The 24,729-nt window shown below is 38.6% G+C and overlaps 2 protein-coding genes across 2 annotated transcripts in view; both read left to right on the top strand.

Moving 5' to 3' along the window:
* Positions 1-24,512, top strand: part of LOC123663704 (nucleoporin 88) — a 111,350-nt gene extending 86,838 nt beyond the window's left edge. Inside the window, exons 3-30 of the mRNA XM_045598371.1 lie at positions 12,186-12,299; positions 12,748-12,957; positions 14,885-15,050; positions 15,492-15,608; positions 16,216-16,315; positions 16,665-16,815; positions 17,095-17,151; positions 17,934-18,033; positions 18,337-18,447; positions 19,127-19,264; positions 20,039-20,127; positions 20,442-20,595; positions 20,685-20,753; positions 20,843-20,911; positions 21,001-21,069; positions 21,159-21,227; positions 21,317-21,385; positions 21,475-21,543; positions 21,633-21,701; positions 21,791-21,859; positions 21,949-22,017; positions 22,107-22,175; positions 22,265-22,333; positions 22,423-22,491; positions 22,581-22,649; positions 22,739-22,807; positions 23,392-23,480; positions 24,013-24,512. Of these exons, the coding sequence (XP_045454327.1) occupies positions 12,186-12,299; positions 12,748-12,957; positions 14,885-15,050; positions 15,492-15,608; positions 16,216-16,315; positions 16,665-16,815; positions 17,095-17,151; positions 17,934-18,033; positions 18,337-18,447; positions 19,127-19,264; positions 20,039-20,127; positions 20,442-20,595; positions 20,685-20,753; positions 20,843-20,911; positions 21,001-21,069; positions 21,159-21,227; positions 21,317-21,385; positions 21,475-21,543; positions 21,633-21,701; positions 21,791-21,859; positions 21,949-22,017; positions 22,107-22,175; positions 22,265-22,333; positions 22,423-22,491; positions 22,581-22,649; positions 22,739-22,807; positions 23,392-23,480; positions 24,013-24,079 (2,629 nt within the window). The 3' untranslated portion in view covers positions 24,080-24,512. The remainder of the gene's footprint in view (positions 1-12,185; positions 12,300-12,747; positions 12,958-14,884; positions 15,051-15,491; positions 15,609-16,215; positions 16,316-16,664; positions 16,816-17,094; positions 17,152-17,933; positions 18,034-18,336; positions 18,448-19,126; positions 19,265-20,038; positions 20,128-20,441; positions 20,596-20,684; positions 20,754-20,842; positions 20,912-21,000; positions 21,070-21,158; positions 21,228-21,316; positions 21,386-21,474; positions 21,544-21,632; positions 21,702-21,790; positions 21,860-21,948; positions 22,018-22,106; positions 22,176-22,264; positions 22,334-22,422; positions 22,492-22,580; positions 22,650-22,738; positions 22,808-23,391; positions 23,481-24,012) is intronic.
* Positions 3,668-4,495, top strand: LOC123663538 (3-oxoacyl-[acyl-carrier-protein] reductase FabG-like). The gene has a single exon (XM_045598215.1). It carries the CDS (start codon positions 3,680-3,682, stop codon positions 4,433-4,435), a length of 756 nt encoding a protein of 251 aa, XP_045454171.1. The 5' UTR covers positions 3,668-3,679; the 3' UTR covers positions 4,436-4,495.
* Positions 24,513-24,729: the final 217 nt, after the last annotated feature.

Genomic DNA, 24,729 nt, shown 5'->3' with positions numbered 1-24,729 from the left:
CTAGCACACTCACAAGAGCCGTAGCGGTACTGTGGTGCCTCCTGAATCCCGATTGCAGTTTGGGCAATATGTCGTTACGCTCTAGATAGTCCACTAATTGTCTACAGATAACCTTTTCTAGTATCTTAGAGGTACATGGTAAGATACTTATAGGCCTTAAATCTTTAAACTCTAAAGGGCTAGAAATTTTTGGTATAGGACGCACCACAGCATCACGCCACATACTCGGAAAGATGGAGGACGATATACTCTTGTTTATAAGTGTTACTAGTGTACCCGATATATAATCGAACGATAGAGTCAACATATCTAGCGAGATGTCATCAATACCAATTGCATTAGATCTTAGTTCTCGTATAGCTTGAGTTACATCTCTTACGGTCACAAATTGAAATTTAAATGTAGATGAACCAAATTTGTTTTTATTGAAATAGTCTAAAAGTGAGTCTGCTACGGAATTATCCCCCGGTACATTGAGAAAATGCCTATTCATCCTATCCGGATCACACAAACTAGTGGGCAGTGTATCATTGGTTCGTTTGAAATTAACGTTTTCTTTAATGTGTTTCCACATAGTTCTAGGGTTTCGTACATATCGCGACGGTTGTACGGTAGATAACGGATACACACAGACACACATACACAGATACGGTTTATCGCGATTTATTAAGTTTTTGTAGGTGTGCGACGTTTCCGAGTTTATAATAAACAAAACTACATGAAAAAACATGATTGCTACCAATCATTACATAACAAATATGCTAATCTTAATCTCTATATATATATATATATATATATATATATATATATATATATATATATATCAATTTATTGCTGTTCGTTTGTCTCGCTAAAACTTGGAATTGGCTCGAACGATTTAGCTAATTTTTCAATATTTGTGAAGTTCAAGAAAGGGATAAACATACAATACAATAAGTAATGGTAAATACTAATAACGGCAATAAATTTTCCAAAAAAAAATGTTGTTTAGCTATTTATTCATTTATTTATTCTTACAAAAGTACTTCAACGTCTTATTCACTATTAACAGTTTCAAGAGGTTTAAATATTCGAAAAAATAAGTTTATGATGAACTCGTCACTTATACAAGTACACAGAACTAATATAAAAGAACTTTGTTCTATTGTTACATCAATAAAACAGATTAACAAACAAAAAGCAAAACCAAAGAAACAGCAAAAGGGTTCATAAATTAAAACAATTTTAGAATATAGTCAACGAGTGTATTTCAAAAGTATCAAATAAAAACAGGTGTTTGCCGTGGTCTGGGTGTTTGTGCAGTCCTTGTGGGTCTCCTCACCATGCCTCGGAGAGCACGTTAAGCCGTCGGTCCCGGTTGTTAATATACACTGATAGCGAGCGTTACTCATAGTAGGGAATATATCTGCCAACCCGCATTGGATCAGCGTGGTGGATTAAGCTCTGATCCTTCTCCTACATAGGGAAAGAGGCCTATGCCCAGTAGTGGGATATAACAGGCTGAAGTGATTCTTGTATCCGAAACATAACCTCTTCTACGTTAAATAATCTTGAATCAACTGGTAATACAACATAAGTGGACGAAAAAAATAGTGGAGTAAATACGCATTATCAGAGAGATAACTAAAAAATTACTTACTAGTCAGGTCTCAATTAAATTAAAATAAGACTACTTGACTATTACTATCTTAGGACCAAAAAAATTTATCGAAATAGCAGTAGGTACCAACTTATGACCACCAACACCCAGTAAAAACTTATGAGGTATAATAAAACGAAGATTGACTAGAAGAAAACTAGTCAAGTATATCATATTATTAGATATAACTCGATAAGTACTTGTTAGATCGCAATTAAATTCAAACGTGACCACACACAAAAAACCTTTCAAAATCGGCCCACCCAATCAAAAGTTCTGAGGTGACATATATAAAAAATATTAAAAAATACTGTCGAATTAAGAACCTCCTCGTTTTTTTGGAAGTTTTTGAAAGTCGGCTAAAAAGAAACGTATTTTGTTGCTATTGGGTATTTTTAACCGACTTTCAAAAAAAGAAGAGGTTCTCAAATTGACTGTATTTTTTATATGTGTGTGACATCAGAACTTTTGACCGGGTGGACCGATTTCGACAAAATAAATTGGTAATCGAAAGGTGGTGTGTGTCTATTGGTCCCATTTAAATTTATTTGAGATCTAACAACTACTTTTCGAGTTATATCTAATAATGCGTTTTTACTTGACGCTTTTTTCGTCAACCTACGTTGTATTATACCACATAACTTGTTACTGGATGTACCGATTTTGATAATTCTTTTTTTGTTGAAAATATGATATTCCTAGTTTGGTACCATGATAAGGAAACTAGGATTTGATGACGGGATCCCAGAGAAATTGAGGAAAACTCTCGAAAATCCGCATAACTTTTTACTGGGTGTACCGATTTTGATAATTTTTAATTTAATCGAAAGCTGGTGTTTATCATGTGGTCACATTTAAATTTTATCGAGATCTGATAACTACTTTTTGAGTAATCTTTGATAACGCGTAGTTAGTTAGTTGACTTTTTTTTCGTCGATCTACGTTGTATTACTTGTCGATGTAATTGAAGTCGGTTTTTTTCGTTTGCCTGAAAACAATTATTCATAGACCATGCACACACATTCTATTCTTGATTTTCAATAAATATTTCAATAAACACCTTTGTACTATACAATTTGAGATTGCGCTATCCGACTTCTACTGCCTAGATTAGATTGTAACACACAAACTTATCACTGATTAGGGCTGTTTAAACTGTTATATAATTAAATTATGATCGCACTTTACAATTTGATCTAATAAATTGTTCATGAGTAATATGCCGAAGTGCTACTAACACGAGTATATAGCCGTATTAGTCGCAATATCGAATATTTCTTGTTTATTTTTAACAGATATCTACGTTGATTGTTACTCTGATTCTTTGTACATTTTAATTAAATTTTTAAAATTATTTATGGACGTACAATACCGTTGCACTACTGGAACTTGAAGGGCCGACCGATGGCGGTCCAATCCAACTGCTGGCTTTGAAATACACAGGTCGAAGACGGGCACCAGCGTTTTCGGTGCGACAAAGCCAGCTCTACGGTCACCAACCCGCGTGCCCGTGGCGCAAACTTTTGGAGGCCTATGTCCAACTGTGGACTGCGATAGGCTGAAGTAACGTATAACTTTAGATATCCTAATATTTTTGGTGTACATATTTTAGATAAAAACTGGAACCACCTCGAACTGATGAAATAATGTTCATCATAATTTAAATCCGTATCTAAATGTCTAAATACGTAAATTTAAATTGTCAATCGAAATTGTTATTGTGTATAAAAATTACCAAACAACGGGTAAACACGGGGTGTAACAAGGGTTGCAATATAATGAGGGATACGACACTATATATATTTGCTCTATTTATTATATGTTATGGTTAGTGGTTATTTTTGTTACAATATTTTAGTATATACTATCGCATTAAGCAATAAACCTGTAATGGAAGTATATTTGTTGCAGTAAATAGATAAATAATCATTCCTTTTATTGTCTTATCAGTGATAATGAATCCAATGTTATCACATTGCGATAATTACTAAAATAAATAGAGGCTACAGTTGTTTTCAATCCAGTTTTATTACTGCTGTCATGAGTTTCGTTAAGAAAGTTGTAATCGTTACCGGAGCTAGCTCTGGAATAGGAGCTGCGGCCGCCATATCGTTTTCTAAGGAAGGCGCCAATGTTGTTCTCGTCGGAAGAAATGAATATAAACTACAGAAGGTTAAAGAAGAATGTGCCAAAACAGGAAACGATCTACTAGTAGTAAAAGCGGATGTATCGAAAGAACAAGATGCTGAAAAGATAATTAAAGAAACTGTAGATAAATTTAATAAAATCGATATTCTCGTAAATAACGCAGGAATAGTAGTTGAAATGTCTGGTATTCTTGGTGATAAAGTACTGGCAGTATACGATTCTGTCATGAACACAAATCTAAGAGCTGTGGTACATATAACTCATTTAGCTGTTCCTTATTTGATAAAAAGTAAAGGCAATATCATCAATATATCAAGTGTAGCTGGAAAGATGACGATGAAAACGGCACCGGCTTTAGCATATTCTATCTCAAAAGCGGCATTAGATCATTTCACACGCTGTGTAGCAGCAGAGCTTGCACCTCGGGGAGTCAGAGTAAATTCCGTTAGCCCTGGACCTGTCAAAACGGATATATTGGATAGTGCTGGTGTCCCAATATCAATAGAGAGTATGGCAGAAATTGTTGCACTGGGTAGAGTATCAGAAGCACAAGAAGTTGCAGATCTTATCCTGTTCTTAGCAAGCGACAAAGCTATAGCAATAACTGGTTCAGATTATGTAACTGACAACGGTGCTTTGTTAAAATGATTAAACCTATCTTTATATTTTAACGTTTCTGTTTTAATAAATCAAGTCTTATATATAAAATTCTCTTTTCACAATGTTAGTTAATAATCCTCCGAAACGGGTGGAACAATTTTTATGAAATTTTGTGTGCCTATAGGGTAGGTCTGAGGATCGGCCAACATCTATTTTTCATAACCCTAAGTGGTAAGGGTTGTCTACACTTAACTTTTCTTTATATATTTTTTGGACTTTTTTTTTATTATTATTATTTATTGAACCATTATTAAAAATAAAGAATTGAGATTTTAACAGACTTACAATTACTTATGACCAGAATGAACACTCAATCTCTTAAATTCCTCTTGTTGAAACGTACTTATGATAATTGGTTTTTATTTAAGTATAAGTATAACTTTAAGTATAACAGCAAATAACTACTCAGTGTAGGTTGTTTAATGGACGTAGAATAAAGCGTTTTAGCTGAACTCAGGTTACAAAACTATTTTTACAAGGTAATACTAATTTATTGTCTGAGCTTATCAAGCCTATAAAATAATTAAAATGTTCAGAATATTTGTGATAGTCTTATTTATGCATACTTCAGTCTTTCTAAATTATATTATTAAAAATAAACCGTTCCAATAAAAAAATTCAGTAAAGGGATAATTTAAATCCTTTTTTCGTATTTCAATATAAAACATCGCAATAAAGAGATTTATATTGAACATTTCATCGTTATCTTAAAATAAAATATCTGTATAATTTTTCATTTTTATTAAAACCCAATGTCGAAATATTATCGCCACTTCACAATTCATAACGTTTGATTGCATACTGTAGATCATCCCGCTTTTATTGGCGTTAGAAAAAAAAACTGGCCAATCGCCGACCGACCATTGTCCCGTTCAAATAATCGTAAATTCCGAACGGACAAAATATAATAAATTGCCGATGAGATCTGCGCTAACACTTCAGCAGAATTCTACTCATCTTCCTCAAAACCTTCTACGTGCCTTATTATAATGTATTAAGAGTTAAAATGACGCGGACGATGCGTAAACCGCGCGCAAAACGCTAACATTCAGTCTATATTTGCACTGTGTACCCTTTGTTGTCGGCTTTTTTTCGGTTGTTTCCGCGTAGAGGCTGATAGAACACGTTTTCAAATCATTAAACAGTTTCGACCGCGGACGCGGTTGGCGGGAAAAAGGAAAGGCTTAAAAAAAGAGACCAGGAAAATCGCTGGCGAACGGACTGAGGTGATCGTTGTAGCGCCACAATGATACCGCGCTGTGTTCGTTTACTCTTGATAGGTGGGAAATATTTATAAACATCGCAAAGAGATCGGTATTCTTGATTGCACAAGGAGATTCGTTGCATCGTTGGTTTTGATCAAATAGTTGTTTCTCTGATTTATAATAAGTACCTAGATGACCGAGTTTAAGTGTATAATTATACTTAAATACGAATTACATATTGATAATGATGAATAATATGTTTCGATCTTACCGACATAATAATAAAAAATATAAACTTCAAAAAAAATACTGACATACGAATTGATAAAGGTGCGTTAATAAAGGGCTCCCAATTATAGTTCTTCTCACAAAAGAAGGAACTTTAATTAAAGGAAAAAGAATAATCGGCCTAGAGACATCTTGATTCGAACCGGGGTCTTCTGGTTTTGGTACCGTCTGATTTCCCACCTGAGCTAAAAAAAGGTACAGATGGTGGCGAAATTTACCTTCGTATGATATTGTAGCAGTTTTTCATTGCCTAAAAACACGAATAAAACAACATTTCCTAAAAATGAATCCTAACTGGATCGATTTATCACCCTTGAAACCCTCTGCATACTAAATTTCATTAAAATCGTTGGAGCCGTTTCCGAGATTCATATAAATTTTCGTTCTTCAAGTAAACAAAACAGTATGATTTAATTACGCCTAAATTGTGTAAAGTGAACTATTAAATAATAAAATCATATGATGCTAAGAATCAGTCTCAGTCTTCTTTTCCTATGATTGAAAAATATTTAATTTATGTTAAAAGTATCAAATCTCATCATGTCGCATACAAGGCGATTGCCCGCTGAGCGCATATCGACAATTGTCCCGTATGCCAATCGCACTTTACACTCCACACGAATACGTGAAAATAAACTCAATCGAACGACTTAGCTAGCTTTAATAATTTTATAATTAATAGACTTTAAATTTTAAGTTGTATCAAGAAAAAACGATAAGCAGGTCACGTAACTGAACGCAAGTAGCAGTTCGAGCGAGCCAAGCGCGAAACGTGAACGTACATAAATTGCGGGTTCCACAACGCAAAACTTGCGCGCCATTAATTCTTAACCCACCACCTACTGCATTTTTTCCATCGTTTTTCATAACCCAAAATGAATTTTCTATATGCAAAGCAGCCCGGACAAAAGGATCTATTCGGATCCGAATCATATAAAATATTGGGGTATTTTTAACGTTTTATCGGTCGGTGGGATTTCGGTTCCATTAAACTTTTTTCGAATTTTATGTTACGGAAGATATTGTTCTTCTTGTTCGGATGCTTAATGGGGGATGTATTGGCGTTGTTTTGTCCCCCTCGGTAAGTTATAGATGAAAATGCTAATTGGATACGAATTGATACGAACGGAATGAGATGAAGCCGATGGCGGTTGAATTGAGAGGACTTGATAAAATTACGAAACAAAATGTGTAAAAGATAATAATATGAACGACATTATTTATAATTTGGCTCAATATTGGATTATCGGTGTTTGTTATGTAAGCTGGTATGTTTGATATTTCGTCAAAAAGTTATCAACATTCCGAAATAACTATCTTAGAAAGTCTAAAATATATGTCCTTTAAGTTACAATTAGAATCAAATGTTTTCGAAAATAATTTAACAGTCAAAAGCAGTCGATGTAGATTAAACGTCATCAAATGTTATCTAAATGAGGCTCAATGAGGGCATTTTATTATTTAATAAAGAAAAATAGAGGCTTTGTCTGCCGAATCCACCCATCAATCAAGAGCAGACGCTGAACGTCACGGAATTCAATAAAGCACTTAGGATTCAAACGATCACGGATCGCGACAATCAATTTTAATTTGCCTCGAACGGTAAAAAATCCACGACCAACCATTTTTTAATCGTCGAAGAACAGGAAAGAAGAAGAAAGCGTTACAGTCAGCCGCAGACAAATCGACGATAATTAATGATGCACGGGTTTTTTTCACTCCGATACCGATAGGAATGAAGGGACGAAACAAAACAGGCGCGGGTGTCGAACGAAAGAAGAATTTATCATCTAGACGGCAGCCGCAGTCGGTACGACCGCCAATGTCCATTTGGATAATGCCCAACGCGATTAAAAATATAAAAATACCCCACCCTACCACCCCAGGGTGGCGGGGGGCTGACGGAGGACACCGCACTGAGGACACAAAAGGATTATAAATGAGAAGGAATTTTAGATAATATTTGTACGCTGGATGTGGATTGTAATGCTCGAGATCGGCCGGCGCCCCTCGCCCCGCGCGGCTCGCCTTCCGCGATCCGCGCCTAATGAGTGTTTGTATCAATTTGTTAGTATTGTATTTGAATATTTTTGTGCGTTCGTTACGATTTTAATCCCCTGTGGTCGTGTGGGTCCGGATCGATGCTTTTTTGTTTTAATATTTTACGGTTCGGTTGTATATTATTTTTAATTTTAATTCCGGACTCGTTTGATCGCGGCGCCGACCGTTCGTGTTGATTAAAGGCGTCGTACATTTTTTCGTCGATATCTGGACCGCAGGCATGTTTTGCTCTTTTTATTCTTGCGTTTGGCAATCACCTGATAAATACACAGACATCTGGAGCCGAATTGGAATGAGAGAAACTCTCCTCTTATTTTTCTCTTTGTGTAAACATGGAAACAATATTTTGGTTTTGGTATTAATTCCCTTCGAGTTGGGGTTGGTGTTTTTTTTTCGTGTATATTTTTATAAATGAAAAAATAATTAAAGAATAATTATTTTAATCAACGAAAAAGTGAATAAAGATATTAATTAAATGAAAATTTCTGGATTAATTTAGTACAAGTCCGTGTGAAAAACAAACGTAGAATGTGTGGCTGCGATAGCGCAAGAGGAGCTCTGATAAACGTGGAAAAATAGAATTCATCATCATAATTAATACATTAAAATAATTATTATATTTTTGGGGCTTTTTTTATAAAACACATCGCCTGAATCCGAATGAGCGCGAGAAAAGAATAACAGCGGCGCGACACCGCAGCCGGGACGTGTTTTCAATTCATTATCTCGAAAACAAAAATTTCATTAGCCCCGAGATTTCCTTTTTAAATTTAATTATTCATATTTAAATTAAACAAAATATAATAGGTCCGCGCGGCCGAGTAAAAAACCGGCTTTATCGTATCATATTTTATTAACCGAAATTTATAAATTCTCCTCCGATTCCGCGGGGGCGGGGGCTGTATGGGTCGCCGCCGAAATATTTATGAATGCAGAGCAGAAAAATCCACAATAATATTTCAGGGTGGACGTCCGACGGTCTTTACTTACCCTCTCTGATCTATTTAAAAAAAGAGCCCCGGAAGGACAAAGGGCTCCGGCTCGTAAAAAAACTGGACACGTATAGAGGTTAGCCTCCCGCCGGCCGGCTTTGTCTGCTTCTTATTTTTTACCGGATCGGAACCTTTCCGCGTTTTCATCGGTTTTTGTTCCGGAGACACCGGCCCCTATTTGTACGGCGTTTGTTCTAATGTGAGGTCGTTTGTAATTCTATTTTTTCGGTAAAGAGTAGTGACCCTACCCTTTGGTATGCAAAAATGTCGTGATTTACGTTTTCAGACGGGCCGACGGTTTTTCTTCGACGTCAGTCCTTTATACGCTCCGCGGTGTAACTGATTGCATTGTCTTTGTTAAACTCTTTATTTTATTTTTAACTCCCGTCAAATTCAATCTGAAAGTTCTTAAATGTTTCGCACAAAATACTCCGTAACACAAAATACTTTTAAAATAAACAAGATATCAAACTAGTTTTTATTCAATATTACAGAAACAACTAAAATGTACAATACTCTACTTTACTCTTTTAAAAAAATCATGACAAACAACTATTATTTTTATAACTCATTAACATTAAAAACTTAAGGTAGGTACTTTATAACTGTCATAAATTGCATTATGTGATTTGTTTTCATACTACAAATACAAAATGTACTGTGTGGCTACGGTACTAAAGAATATAGCCACCCCCTCTCTTCCCGTGGGTGTCGTAAGAGGCGACTAAGGGATAACACAGTTCCGCTACCACCTTGGAACTGAAAAGGCCGACCGGTGGCGGGATAACCATCCAACTGCTGGCTTTAAAATACACAGGCCGAAGACGGGCAGCAGCATCTTCGGTGCGACAAAGCCAGCCCTGCGGTCACCAACCCGCCTGCCCAGCGTGGTGACTATGGGCAAAACACATGAGTTCACGTTATTTTTGGCGTAAACTTGTGGAGGCCTATGTCCAGCAGTGGACTGTATAGGCTGTAATGATGAAATACAAAATATCTTGTCTCTATTACCGGCGTAAGTAATACTACAGGTTTTTATTACTTCAATCTTTGTTCTGTTGTTTACTAGTGACCCACCCCGGCTTTGCGATATAAAATAAATATAATATCTATATAATATTAGCACAAAAAAATGTGTTTATTTAAGACATCATATTAGAAACCTCTAAAACTATTAGTGTTCCTCTACTATATTATACATTAATTATAAAACTTCCCCTGGAATCATTCTATTTAGTAAAGAAAACCGCATCAAAATCCGTTAAAACGGTAATAGTTCACTTTAGATAAGAATGTTTCGTATTTAATCATTTACATATGTTATTTGCACCCACTTTGCACCTGCCATTTCAGCCTAGCACAGTCCACAGCTGGACATAGACGTCCACAAGTTCACGCCAAAAATGGCGTGAACTCATGTGTTTTGCTCATAGTCACCACGCTAGGCAGGTGGGTTGGTGACCGCAGGGCTGGCTTTGTCGCACTGAAGACGCTGCTGCCCGTCTTCGGCCTGTGTTTCAAAGTTGGACGGTTATCCCACCATCGGTCAGCTTTTTAAGTTCCAAGGTTGTTCCTGGTAGTGGAACTGTGTTATTCCTTAGTCGCCTCTTACGACACCCACGGGAATAGAAGGGTGGCTATATTCTTACACCTTAGCCACACAGCGATTTTGTGAACACTTTGCACCTAACCCACTTCTTTCTTTCTTTCGATTCTTTCACTCAAAAATGCAACGTCCTCAAAGCACCGACATATTCATTAAAATAATTATACTTACCATAAATACTATTTATTAACTCCGAACAATAATTGTACTTCTAACTTTTGTAAGCTAAAAAGGTAACACAAAAAAAAATTCTTATCCAATCATTTAATTTTTTTTTTAATTTAATTATTTTATTCTTAATTTTATCATATATTACCTATGTATATATTTAAACACATGAAAATTGAATTCTCACGTGTCCTAAAGCGCTCGATTACCTTAAACCGCGCCATAAAAAAGTAAAAACAAAATGGCAGCCGCAATCACATTATCGCGGCGACCTTAGGGCGAGACCGCGGCTACTTCCCGCGTATTTATCACCGCCCATAATGAATGAATCCCGGTTTTTTTTCGATAATGGCGAGCGTTAAGACCACCTGGTTACGGATACTGGACGAATTATGTGAGGTCTTTATTATTTTTAATTTTATCGAAATATGTTTTAATTTTTTTTTTTTTTTATAGTACGCACAAATATATTTTTTTCTTAACCAGTTATAAACTAAGCCTTTTTATCATTTGAGAATGTGACATTTTTCTTTTTAGTAATTCGATACGAGATAAGAAATATTTTCTATAATATGCTGACATCTTATCAGAGATGGGTTGAAAGAATTTTCTTTATAATTATAATATACTCTGTATTTATACGCTGAACGGAAACTGTTGGAACTTTAACTTTTAATAAAAATATCTTCATCACAGAAAAATATTTAAAACTCAATTGGCCTTGCTGTTTGAGAACATATATTCATATGTGTTCATTTTGCTACAAACTTATAAACGTAACCTTTTGAATGAGATCCGTACTCAGAAGGTCGAACAGGACTTAACATAAGATTTAAGAAAAAAATCTTTGTTAAAATATACGCCATTATAGAACCATCTGCGACCGATCTGAACTTGGCCGATTTTTATTTACTTTAAGATAGATCCTTCAATCTGTAACGTCTCAGTATAAATAAATTTTCGAAATCGTATGTTTACGACCCTTAACTCTTTATTCATCACATTAAGAAAAGAAAATGAAAACGGTCTTAATAGTTACCTACATTAGGTATGCTAATAAAGGCGAATTGATTTTGAAATATATAGAATTACTAGCGTACCCGACAGATGTTAGCCGTCTAGATAACAGCTACCGAATTCGATTGCTTACATACCGATAGCAGCTCCACCTAACGGGTCCAATTGAGGGTAAAAAAATACCCTATCTCCTAAGTTGGACCAATTTACAGGTGCTTACAAAATTTGATAAAAATTGGTTCAGCAGTTTCGAAGTTTATCGCTTACATACAATCGTGACACGAAATTTTTATATATCGAAATATAAGATATAGATTTAACTCTACACCTAGCTATTTTACGACGTTTACCATGTAACAAAGTCCCAAAATTTTATTAAACGTATTGTCTTTTCTTTCCAGGAGTTACTCTCTAGACGAGAGGTTCTTGTACTCACAAGGAGACATCCTCAGAGTGCACTGGCATCCGAAATCCCTCTCGCATCTTCTCGTTCTTATCTCGGACAACACGATGAGGTGACAAATGATCGAGATCCGATCAATAATATTTATTTTACTTTATAGAATATGTTATATTTGTATAATGAAGATACAGAACGGCACATATGGTCGTTGAAAATCTAAGTACTTAAGTAATAGTTTCGATTCGCGAGCTATTCTCTCGAAAAACAAAAACCGCCTCATTTTAGCCAATCAGAATTAAATATCGTCTAATAATATAATTTGTATAGTGAAGAACAAAATAACAATCAATATAATGGTGTCTATGAAAAAATAAGTAAACGTGGTGTTAGGATTCCAACGAAAATGGAAGACGACGACAGATATCAATATATTTTTATCCTTCTAATTCTAATAGTGAAATACAACTATAATAGGAAATTCGAACCAGGTTCTCATGGGGTCTTCGTTTTTACATATACGAAACATTACATATACGAAATTAAATAATGCCATATTACAGACTCTACAACATCGCATTGAAGACTGGTCCGAAACTTGTGAAAATCTTCACAATCGGTCCGAAGCCAACCGGATCGTTGGGTCAGACGGTGCTCGACAGCTTAGGAGATACGGCCGTCGATTTTACACCGACGCCCGACGCCGAACACTTGCTCATACTTAGCGGGAATGGAGATGTGTACATGTTGCAATGCGATCTTGATAACAATGGGTAAGACAAAGTTTGATAAAAATCTTAAAAACTTGGTTTTTCATTACATTATTGGTGGTCACCACTACCGCCAATGAATGTTTATATCATCACATGACAAATGTGTTACTGATGTACACGAGCACATCTTCCCATAAGAGGAAAATGTTAAGAAAAAAAAGGAGTTAGGCTTCTAACCACCTCACAGATTAGAGAAAATTCAGCTGTCATTGCTAGTACATGCTTATTTTCTGTATAAATATGGTACTTGCAAAGCCTATTATGATATTTGAAATGTTTCAAATGACTGGAGCTTGACTCTTCCACGTATATGTCTTTGAAAGGCATAAATAAACACACGCTAGCTTGTATAAAGATATAAAGAAAGAAAACCAGAGTGAACGATAAAATTTAGTAAAAGAAATTATTACAGAAAAAAATAAACATAAGACTAATATTCTATACGTGTCCATAATATACATAAATCATAATATAAAAAAATAATTTTACTCAGAATTCATAACTTGCTGTGTGTCTATAGAGCACGTAATAAATACTTAAAAGTAGGTATCATACCTACATTTTTCGCAGCCATCTATTCGCTAGAAATTGAACTACGAAGAGGTTATAATGCTAATATCTGGGAGAGTTTTTAAACATTCATGAAGTGCTGCCATCTGTGTACTATACACTAAACTACACAATCGTATACCAGTCTTGTAAGTGAACGTTACTAAAAATATGCGTCCGCAATACAATATTTTTAATTATATTAAAGAAAAAATAGTATTGTATTGAATAATAATACTGACAAAAACTTTCTTTTTTACCATAATAAATAAATCTACTAGTTAGCTCAAATATGTATGTGTAGGAAGTAAGTAGGTCAGACTCGTTAATTACAATGTAAGGTAACTCAAGATAGTTATTAGTTAACGGGGGGAGGTGAACTTCTTAACATTCGATGGATTACCCGTATTACTGTGTGGGTGCCGGGTCCATTGTGTGGCAGAGAGAGAAACTCAGAGCAGTTCCTAGGACTTGCAACCTAGGTGTAAGTTTAAAGAGGCCTCCTTTGAGATGTACATCAACGCTCACCTTCACTGCTCGAGTTGCCCGCCCCGCCTAGCCAAATTATAGATCGTAACATAATGTCTAACAATTATTTCGTTTGCACAAAGTAATTATTAAAAGAGTCTAGGATAGGCTACTAAAAGGTTACAACAAGTGTACCGTGCTAAGCCAGAGCCAAGACTGCCTTAGACACAGTTGCACCGATCGTTTTATACACGTCAGAACAAATCGAGTAATAGAATGAGTGAGGGTAGGTGACTATCGAACGATGTGCTAGGTGGCGTGATAGGTGCTGCATCTGTTGTTTATAAATTCCTTACTAATTGCCTACGGCAGCGCAAGTGCTGACATATATATCATCGAAATAAAATTTTGTTTTGTGTACGGTCTTTAGTTTTTAAATACTTTTAATGACTACTGATGATGTCTTTTGGATAACCTATTCTTTGTAATACTGTAAACTGAGTCTCTTCATGTAAAAATCATTTACATTGGTTCAGTAGCTTATATTTACTTTGTACAACTACACAAATAAATCTTTCCTTTATATAATTCATGTACATGAAATAAATTATTTGTGAATAACTAAACAGAACTGCTCAAGCTTTTATTATTGCTTATATTTATTTATTTATTTAATAATTTTTATACGTACAAAATTATATATATAATATATTTGTCATGGAGACTCAAGTATAATGGGTGAGCTTATTCCTGTAAGAGATTTCTTCCAGTTATTACCAAAATATTCTGGGAAAATAAATAGGAATATGTACTATTAGTTGATTTCTTTTTATGAAACTTTTACCTAACCATCTCGTCATCTCTCGTATTAGTTAAATAATAAATAATAGTAATGCCGAAATAATTTCAGACTACAAGCAAAGTTGAAAGGCCCCCTAGCCATGTACCCCCCGGCGGATGACAACTACGGTTCTGAGTCTTGTGCAATAACTGCACTGGGGGGAATGGACACCCCTACACTCGTGGTGATAGCCAGCGCGTCAGCCGTACTGTATCATTGCTTACTTCTACCTAATGTAAGTACTTGTTTAGTATCCTATTGCACTTGTTCGCACGCTTAAAACTAGAAAACAATGTCTCCTGGTATTCTAAATTTTCTTCATTACGTAACGAGTTTCCATTTTTCGTTACTTATATAAGTATTTTTATTCACAAAGGTTGAGTGAATTAAATAAAAATTAAATAGTAATTTTACGGTAATAAAATTAAATAGTAATTAAACTGTACAGCAAATTGTAAATTATATATATTCAGCGTTTTATTAACACACAAATTTCACCTTTCATATGTACCTACATACCTGCAGCACTCATACTATTTTTTTATTTAACGGTGTATCCAATGATTTCACATTTGTTAAAAATTCTTAAACCCAATACAGTACTAACAGGCAACTAAACAGGCAATAATCCTTCTTTAGCAGTGCAGAAAACATAAAAATAAAATTCTCATTCCAGACATCAGATAATAAAGAAGACAGCCATGCACTCTACGTCGTAGAATCTGTGGAACTAAACGTCACTCTCGGCTCAGAAGATACCGTGCAATATATGTTTCCTATGCACTTATATCCGGTATTTATAATATAATTATTTTTTTATTATATCTTAAAATATTAAGTGTACAATAGATTCATGACTAAAAAAACTATTTTGTACTGACAGAACCTTACCCTGGATTTGGTAGATAATAGTAGTTTATCAAACGCAAGGATTGTAGTGTGATCCGCTATGCTTTATGTTACTTATTACAGATCTGCAGATATCTATGTCACAAAATTTTGCGAGATAAAAATAAGATTCTACTCGACTATTTTTGAAAAATCAGGTGATGGGGTCGTATTAAGTGTACAATACATTCATGACTTAAAAAAAACTATTTTGTACTGACAGAACCTCACCCTGGGTTGGGTGGATAAAGATCTTTATCAAACCCAAAGATTGTAGTGAGATCCGCTATGCTTTATGTTACTTATTCCAGATCTTCAGATATCTATGTCACAAAATTTTGCGAGATAAAAATAAGATTCTACTCGACTATTTTTGAAAAATCAGGTGATGGGGTCATGGAAGTACTAATAACAGGAATAAAATAAAATTGTGTGTAACTGATAGACGTTAGAAGAAATACTTTACAAATAAATGAAAAATTTCGTCCATAAAATACTTTATATATGTACAGGTGGGTCGCAGTACGTATGCGTGCGTGCACGCACGCGGCTTACACTGCGTCGCTATGCCCGTACTTGATCGACTTGAGGAGTATGCCCAAGCTGACGAAGGTATGTATTAAAACATTTATTGAAACCTACACAGAAAAAATGGATTGCCATTGCTAAGTAAAATTTTCAATTTGTCATTCACCGCTACGCATTTTACTGATTTACGAGTATACCGTTTAAAAAATATAACACCATTTGTTTTATAATAATGATCCAGTACATATGCAAAATGAGTCCTTTCATTGTAAATTATTACCATGCTTACGCGCTTATCGGACGGTTTATTTAGCACTAACATTCCTTATAACTGTACTCGGTTTTACCCGCATTGTTATATAACATATAGCTTTCCTCGGGAAATAGACTATGATCGAATCTTAGATTAATTTCTTTTTTTTACGAATCGCAGGCGAGATGGAATCAATATTACAAGCGATCTGCACGAAGGCGAGTTGCGCGAGACACGTGCTGTGCTCGCGCGCGCCCGTCGCGCTCGCGCTGAGCGCCGCGCCGCCGCACTCGCTGCTGCTGCTGAGCCACGACGGAGAGCTGCTCACCAGGTGACACTGACGCCGTTACTGACACTGACATACGGTACACGTGCTGTGCTCGCGCTGAGCGCCGCGCCGCCGCACTCGCTGCTGCTGCTGAGCCACGACGGAGAGCTGCTCACCAGGTGACACTGACGCTGACACTGACATACGAAACACGTGCTGTACTCGCGGTGAGCGCCGCGCCGCCGCACTCGCTGCTTCTGTTGAGTCACGACGGAGAGCTGCTCACCAGGTGACACTGACGCTGACACTGACATACGAAACACTTGCTGTACTCGCGGTGAGCGCCGCGCCGCCGCACTCGCTGCTGCTGCTGAGCCACGACGGAGAGCTGCTCACCAGGTGACACTGACGCCGTTACTGACACACACTGACAATCCATATTATTTATTTTTGTGTTACCCACACATTAGGGAATTCTAAACATTGTTTAATCATCACTCACTCCTCATCAGCCTATCGCAGTCCACTGCTGGACATATGCCTCCACAAGTTCGCGCCAAAATTGGCGTGCACTCTTGTGTGTGGCCCATAGTCACCACGCTGGGCAGGCGGGATGGTGACCGCAGGTTTGGCTTTGTCGCACCGATGACGTTGCTGCCCGTCTTCGGCCTGTGTATTTCAAAACTAGCAGTCGGATAGTTATTCCGCCATCGGTCGGCTTTATAAGTTTCAAGGTGGTAGTGGTACTGTGTTATCCCTGTCGCCTCTTGCGACACCCACAGGAAGAGAGGGGGTGGCTATATTCTTTACTGCCGTAGCCACACAGCTTAAAAATAATACATATTTTAATTAATACATTTTTTTTATTTTTAATATCATATCAAATCTCATTTCTCTAATATCATATTATATCAATCCGTTTCAGTGGAACTTTAAATAGTTACGGGTTCTGTAAAAGAACTCACTATAGACGGCGCCACGATCGCTTAGAACCGTAAAATCATCATATCAAAAATTTCGACCTAACGGGTACATCGTTCCATGCTCCAGCTTAATGGCTAGAGCACCGACACGGTGAGGCAGAAATGCAATTTCGATCCCCGCTGGAACGGTCGATTTTTGATATGATATTTAAAAAATATATAATTGTTATATGTAATTAAAAATTTAAAATTTCTCAGAACATTGGAGCCATATAATCTAGAAGAGCATTTTTTCAAAGCGATGCAGTTAAAGAATCCCTCTCTAGAACAAGAAGATTTGAAAAACTTGTTTAAAGAGGTAAACACGTATAATTATGCAAATAATATGTAAATAAAAAAGAGCACACTTGTTTGTTTGAACGTCTTTGACTTGATTACTTTTGATTTAATTCACTTAGCAAATATATTTCTGGATTATTTACAATTAATAGTAAAAACATCGCTATTTCAGAGCTTAGTCAACTTTTTGCGCCTTGATTTTTCTCTGTATACCTTCGCCTTTCCCTCCGATATCATACAATAATTGATTGTTTTTGTTTCCCTTTGTAAACTTAATGTTTTATTATATCTTTTTATTTTAAAAATAATTTTTTGTTTTCAGAGTCAAAAATTATCCTTTACAACAATTATACAAGAAGTACTTGAAAGAAAAGTTTCTCAGCCGATACTCAAGTTAGATAAAAAAGATCCGAGCCCAAAGGAATGTTTAGAGGTGAGATCTGAACATGTTCTGTTAGCGCAGCTTCTAGTGCTTGTACTTTGCTATTCTGCTTCAGGGGTTCGCGAGTTCGATTCTCGCCCCCAATCTAGGTTTAATGTGTATAGTTACTTATATATGTATTAATTGATATCTAGCAATGTTAGTCAGCTGTTACTTATAGCAGAACCATAAATTTGCTAATCTTATGAACAGATAATTTCGTGTGTTTAGTGAATGTATTTTTTTTTTTTCTTTTTATTCATTTAAGTCGATAAACACGCGTACGGGATACATGATGGTAAGCGGCTACCATAGCCTATACTACTATAGGCCCTATAGTATTGCAACACCAGCAACATCGGAAACGCCTTGCCGCCCCTACACCCGATCCTCCTCAGAAGCTCTGGTCACCTTACTCATCACAGCTAAATAACACTACTTGAGAACAGTGTTATTTGGCTGTGGTTTTCTGTAAGGTCAGGGTAATTCCCCAAACGGGCTATTCCGGATTTCGAGGAGGATATATCCTGCTGTCACCTGCGGTCACCAACCCGCCTGCCCAGCGTGGCAAAACACACGAGTTCACGTTATTTTTGGCGTCAACTTTTGGAGGCCTATGTCCAGCAGTGGACTGTATAGGCTGTAATGATGATATCCTGCTGTGCCCGACCTCAGTAACGCGTGCCCGCAGCTGCTGACGCAGTCGACGGTGAAGCTCCGCGGCGAGTACATCGCGCGCCAACGCCGGGCTGCTGACGTCATCGCCCGCAAGCTGGCCGCCGCGCGCGCGCTCGCCGCACAGCACGCCGCCTGGCTCGCCGACTTGCTGGTACTTAAGAACTTTCTCCACCTACACCCGTCCCAACCGACCCTACACATCGCACAACATACCCTACAAATAACCCTACCTTCCCTACATATCCCCCAACCCACCCTACACATCCCACAACACACCCTACAAATACCCCAACCTTCCCTACATATCCCCCAACCCACCCTGCACATCCCACAACACACCCTACAAATACCCCAACCTTCCCTACATATCCCCCAATCCAACCTACACATCCCACTACACACCCTACAAATACCCCAACCTTCCCTACATATTCCCCAACCCAAACTACACATCCCATAACATACGCTACAATTACCCCAACCAACACCTCATATCCCCCAACTCACTCTACAATATCCTCCATGCACCTTACATACCTCCCCCCCCCCCCCCATACACTATAACATAGCCCCAACCCACTCTAAACGTACCACACTACAATTCCTACAAACCACCCTACAACCAAATCCTCTCCAAACTCCACTTCCCCTGCCAACCTCGATGCTAAACTCCAGCGTGACGGATTATATAACGTTTTAATCTCTCATTGGACAAGTATAAAGTAGCTTATGAGAAATTTAATGGTACATACACAAGAAATTTCTGTGTAAAATTAAAATAATTTAGATATTTATAAAATAAAATACTGCGGCCGAACCGTAAGTTGAAATAGACAACAAAACACACTAGTATCTTGAGTGAAGGAGCGAGAATCAATCTTTACTACTACTGAAGAACTAAGAAAGATTTTTTGCTTTATTGTAGAAAGAGGTTGATAGCGTAAAATTAAACTCAGCCGTGTTGAAGGAGAAGCGATACCTCGCTGAGAAGTATCAGGAAGATATGAAATACAGGTAATTCAATTATAACCAATATTCTACTGTTTTGTAAAGATCTGTGAATGTAATCGTGTTGGACTAAAGTTTCTTTAATTAGAAAGAAGTGTTAGAACTTTGAATGACTACTAATCGTTTTTACTGTGCAAAATCATTTTAGGGAAAAGAGGAGCACAAGGTCGTTCAAACTCGATTTCAATAACTTTCAATTGTATATTTTTCATTTTTTTTTTTTCTCTTCTCTACTTCTCGGTATTAGAACATAAATTCGATTGAATTAGCATTATTTATTTTATAATTAGTGTAAATATAAGGAAACCTAATATCATCAGGTGCTCAACGGTCGTCCGCTCTCTCCGCACGGGCGGTAGCAGCACAGAGGAGCGGAGAGCGCTCTTGGAGTTACTGCAGCACCAGCGCTCCTCCGCACAACTAGCGGGCAGGCTCGCCACGCTCAAGCAACTCGCACTAGACAAGGAGCTACAGGTAACTACAGCGCTCCTCCGCACAACTAGCGGGCAGGCTCGCCACGCTCAAGCAACTCGCACTAGACAAGGAGCTACAGGTAACTACAGCGCTCCTCCGCACAACTAGCGGGCAGGCTCGCCACGCTCAAGCAACTCGCACTAGACAAGGAGCTACAGGTAACTACAGCGCTCCTCCGCACAACTAGCGGGCAGGCTCGCCACGCTCAAGCAACTCGCACTAGACAAGGAGCTACAGGTAACTACAGCGCTCCTCCGCACAACTAGCGGGCAGGCTCGCCACGCTCAAGCAACTCGCACTAGACAAGGAGCTACAGGTAACTACAGCGCTCCTCCGCACAACTAGCGGGCAGGCTCGCCACGCTCAAGCAACTCGCACTAGACAAGGAGCTACAGGTAACTACAGCGCTCCTCCGCACAACTAGCGGGCAGGCTCGCCACGCTCAAGCAACTCGCACTAGACAAGGAGCTACAGGTAACTACAGCGCTCCTCCGCACAACTAGCGGGCAGGCTCGCCACGCTCAAGCAACTCGCACTAGACAAGGAGCTACAGGTAACTACAGCGCTCCTCCGCACAACTAGCGGGCAGGCTCGCCACGCTCAAGCAACTCGCACTAGACAAGGAGCTACAGGTAACTACAGCGCTCCTCCGCACAACTAGCGGGCAGGCTCGCCACGCTCAAGCAACTCGCACTAGACAAGGAGCTACAGGTAACTACAGCGCTCCTCCGCACAACTAGCGGGCAGGCTCGCCACGCTCAAGCAACTCGCACTAGACAAGGAGCTACAGGTAACTACAGCGCTCCTCCGCACAACTAGCGGGCAGGCTCGCCACGCTCAAGCAACTCGCACTAGACAAGGAGCTACAGGTAACTACAGCGCTCCTCCGCACAACTAGCGGGCAGGCTCGCCACGCTCAAGCAACTCGCACTAGACAAGGAGCTACAGGTAACTACAGCGCTCCTCCGCACAACTAGCGGGCAGGCTCGCCACGCTCAAGCAACTCGCACTAGACAAGGAGCTACAGGTAACTACAGCGCTCCTCCGCACAACTAGCGGGCAGGCTCGCCACGCTCAAGCAACTCGCACTAGACAAGGAGCTACAGGTAACTACAGCGCTCCTCCGCACAACTAGCGGGCAGGCTCGCCACGCTCAAGCAACTCGCACTAGACAAGGAGCTACAGGTAACTACAGCGCTCCTCCGCACAACTAGCGGGCAGGCTCGCCACGCTCAAGCAACTCGCACTAGACAAGGAGCTACAGGTAACTACAGCGCTCCTCCGCACAACTAGCGGGCAGGCTCGCCACGCTCAAGCAACTCGCACTAGACAAGGAGCTACAGGTAACTACAGCGCTCCTCCGCACAACTAGCGGGCAGGCTCGCCACGCTCAAGCAACTCGCACTAGACAAGGAGCTACAGGTAACTACAGCGCTCCTCCGCACAACTAGCGGGCAGGCTCGCCACGCTCAAGCAACTCGCACTAGACAAGGAGCTACAGGTAACTACAGCGCTCCTCCGCACAACTAGCGGGCAGGCTCGCCACGCTCAAGCAACTCGCACTAGACAAGGAGCTACAGGTAACTACAGCGCTCCTCCGCACAACTAGCGGGCAGGCTCGCCACGCTCAAGCAACTCGCACTAGACAAGGAGCTACAGGTAACTACAGCGCTCCTCCGCACAACTAGCGGGCAGGCTCGCCACGCTCAAGCAACTCGCACTAGACAAGGAGCTACAGGTAACTACAGCGCTCCTCCGCACAACTAGCGGGCAGGCTCGCCACGCTCAAGCAACTCGCACTAGACAAGGAGCTACAGGTAACTACAGCGCTCCTCCGCACAACTAGCGGGCAGGCTCGCCACGCTCAAGCAACTCGCACTAGACAAGGAGCTACAGGTAACTACAGCGCTCCTCCGCACAACTAGCGGGCAGGCTCGCCACGCTCAAGCAACTCGCACTAGACAAGGAGCTACAGGTAACTACAGCGCTCCTCCGCACAACTAGCGGGCAGGCTCGCCACGCTCAAGCAACTCGCACTAGACAAGGAGCTACAGGTAACTACAGCGCTCCTCCGCACAACTAGCGGGCAGGCTCGCCACGCTCAAGCAACTCGCACTAGACAAGGAGCTACAGGTAACTACAGCGCTCCTCCGCACAACTAGCGGGCAGGCTCGCCACGCTCAAGCAACTCGCACTAGACAAGGAGCTACAGGTAACTACAGCGCTCCTCCGCACAACTAGCGGGCAGGCTCGCCACGCTCAAGCAACTCGCACTAGACAAGGAGCTACAGGTAACTACAGCGCTCCTCCGCACAACTAGCGGGCAGGCTCGCCACGCTCAAGCAACTCGCACTAGACAAGGAGCTACAGGTAACTACAGCGCTCCTCCGCACAACTAGCGGGCAGGCTCGCCACGCTCAAGCAACTCGTACTTGATTTTTTTGATTTGATGTTTTTGTGATGATACAAAAACTTCTTTTAAAAACATTTTTGAATATCATATCAAAAATTGACCGCATCAGCGGGGATCGAACCTGCGTCTCCGACTGACCGTGTCGGCGCTCTAGCCAATTAAGCTATGGAACGATGTACCCGCTAGATCGAAATTTTTGATATGATGATTCTTATATTCGGTTTAAGCGAACCGTGATGGAAAATTTTCATATCTTTAAAATGGTTTGATTCACATTCTGTTCATTGTATTTTACTATGTATAGGCTTGTGTCTATGAGTTAGTATGTAGAAACAAACAGCGGAAATTAGAAAAATGCCATTAAAAAGTGTTCATATTTTCAGTTAAAGAAATGTCAAGAGGAGTATAAGAAGAAGGATACAGTTCTCGGGAAGTCTCATAGCGACACGATATCCTCGATACTGCAGCAACAGTAAGCTTAATTTTTGAAATTTGTTACGTTTTGATTCAATCTATATATATCTGAAACTACTGAACCAATTTTATCAAATTTTGTAAGCATCTGTATTTCATTATCTGATAAATAAATTATACGACTTTAGTGTGTTTTTATCGGTTAGTTGTATAAAATTCTAATAGATGGCGGTTGGGCATCTAGTGCACAGATATCCGGTAGATGGCGCCGTATTTCTATTTCTCTATAAGATGACGGTTTGGCATCTAAGTTGAAAAGATATCCTGTAGATGACGCCGTATATCAATTTCTGTATTATAGATCGCGCCTTTGAATATAGAATTTACATATATTTTAATAAATTATAATTACTGTGCCACAGCAACGCGTGGCTGGGTCAGCTAGTAAGTTATGAAGGAAATGAATGTAATGAAATGAAAAGTATATTGTTATAACTTTTCTTACTTTGTTAGATTTCAATAACATAAAAAAAAAAGAAATTTTGTAATCGGTTTAAAATGTTAACATTTACCCAACTCTTGATCCACAGAACAATGCAGATATCAAAAATCATTGAAGAAACGAAGCTGCTAAAGGATCAACTCGGTGTAGTTTAACTTACATACTGTGTAAACTGTACGGCTGTCGGCTGACAGCTATGTGCACTTATATTAAATTAACAAAAAGCCGGTTGCTTACCGGAGAAAACGAAGTAAATTTAAATATATATTTTTATTGATAATTTTGTGATCTTAACTTTATAACGATGTTGGAGCAACCAGCATAGCTAAAAACTTTTTCAGTATGATTGTATCCTAAACTGAACATAATGTAGATGATTATTCCAAAAGTCTTGTTACAATTACAATGATATTAATTTAATATTAATATTTGTACGAACAACAATCCAAAAAAGTTACGTAAGTGATGCCTAACATTATTATTAGCTCAAATTAGTCTATCGGCTGAATGTCTAATTAAAATATAATCAGAATTGAGTAATGAAAATATAATCAGTAAAATTTTAATTCGCTGCATTGTCGCGTACAATTTAAATATTGTTTTCCTTGATTCCCTTATACCAATTATCTTAATTATTTTGTACCTTTTTTTTAATAAATGTCATAGATTGATTTCTCATTAAGTAAATAAAGTAAGTTTTTGTTTGTTTGTTTTACTTTAAGAAATGATTATGATCATTGATTTTAAAATGTTGAAACAAATAATAAATGATAGAACAAGCAAATGTTGTTTTTCTTTTTATTAC

Source organism: Melitaea cinxia, chromosome 20, assembly GCF_905220565.1.
Source record: "Melitaea cinxia chromosome 20, ilMelCinx1.1, whole genome shotgun sequence".
Classification (NCBI taxonomy): domain Eukaryota; kingdom Metazoa; phylum Arthropoda; class Insecta; order Lepidoptera; family Nymphalidae; genus Melitaea; species Melitaea cinxia.
This window is presented reverse-complemented; position numbering and strand designations above follow the sequence as displayed.

What these genes read in the sequence shown, in the direction of transcription:
- LOC123663538 (XM_045598215.1), top strand. Translation starts at nt 3,680, where the DNA reads ATGAGTTTCGTTAAGAAAGTTGTAATCGTTACCGGAGCTAGCTCTGGA.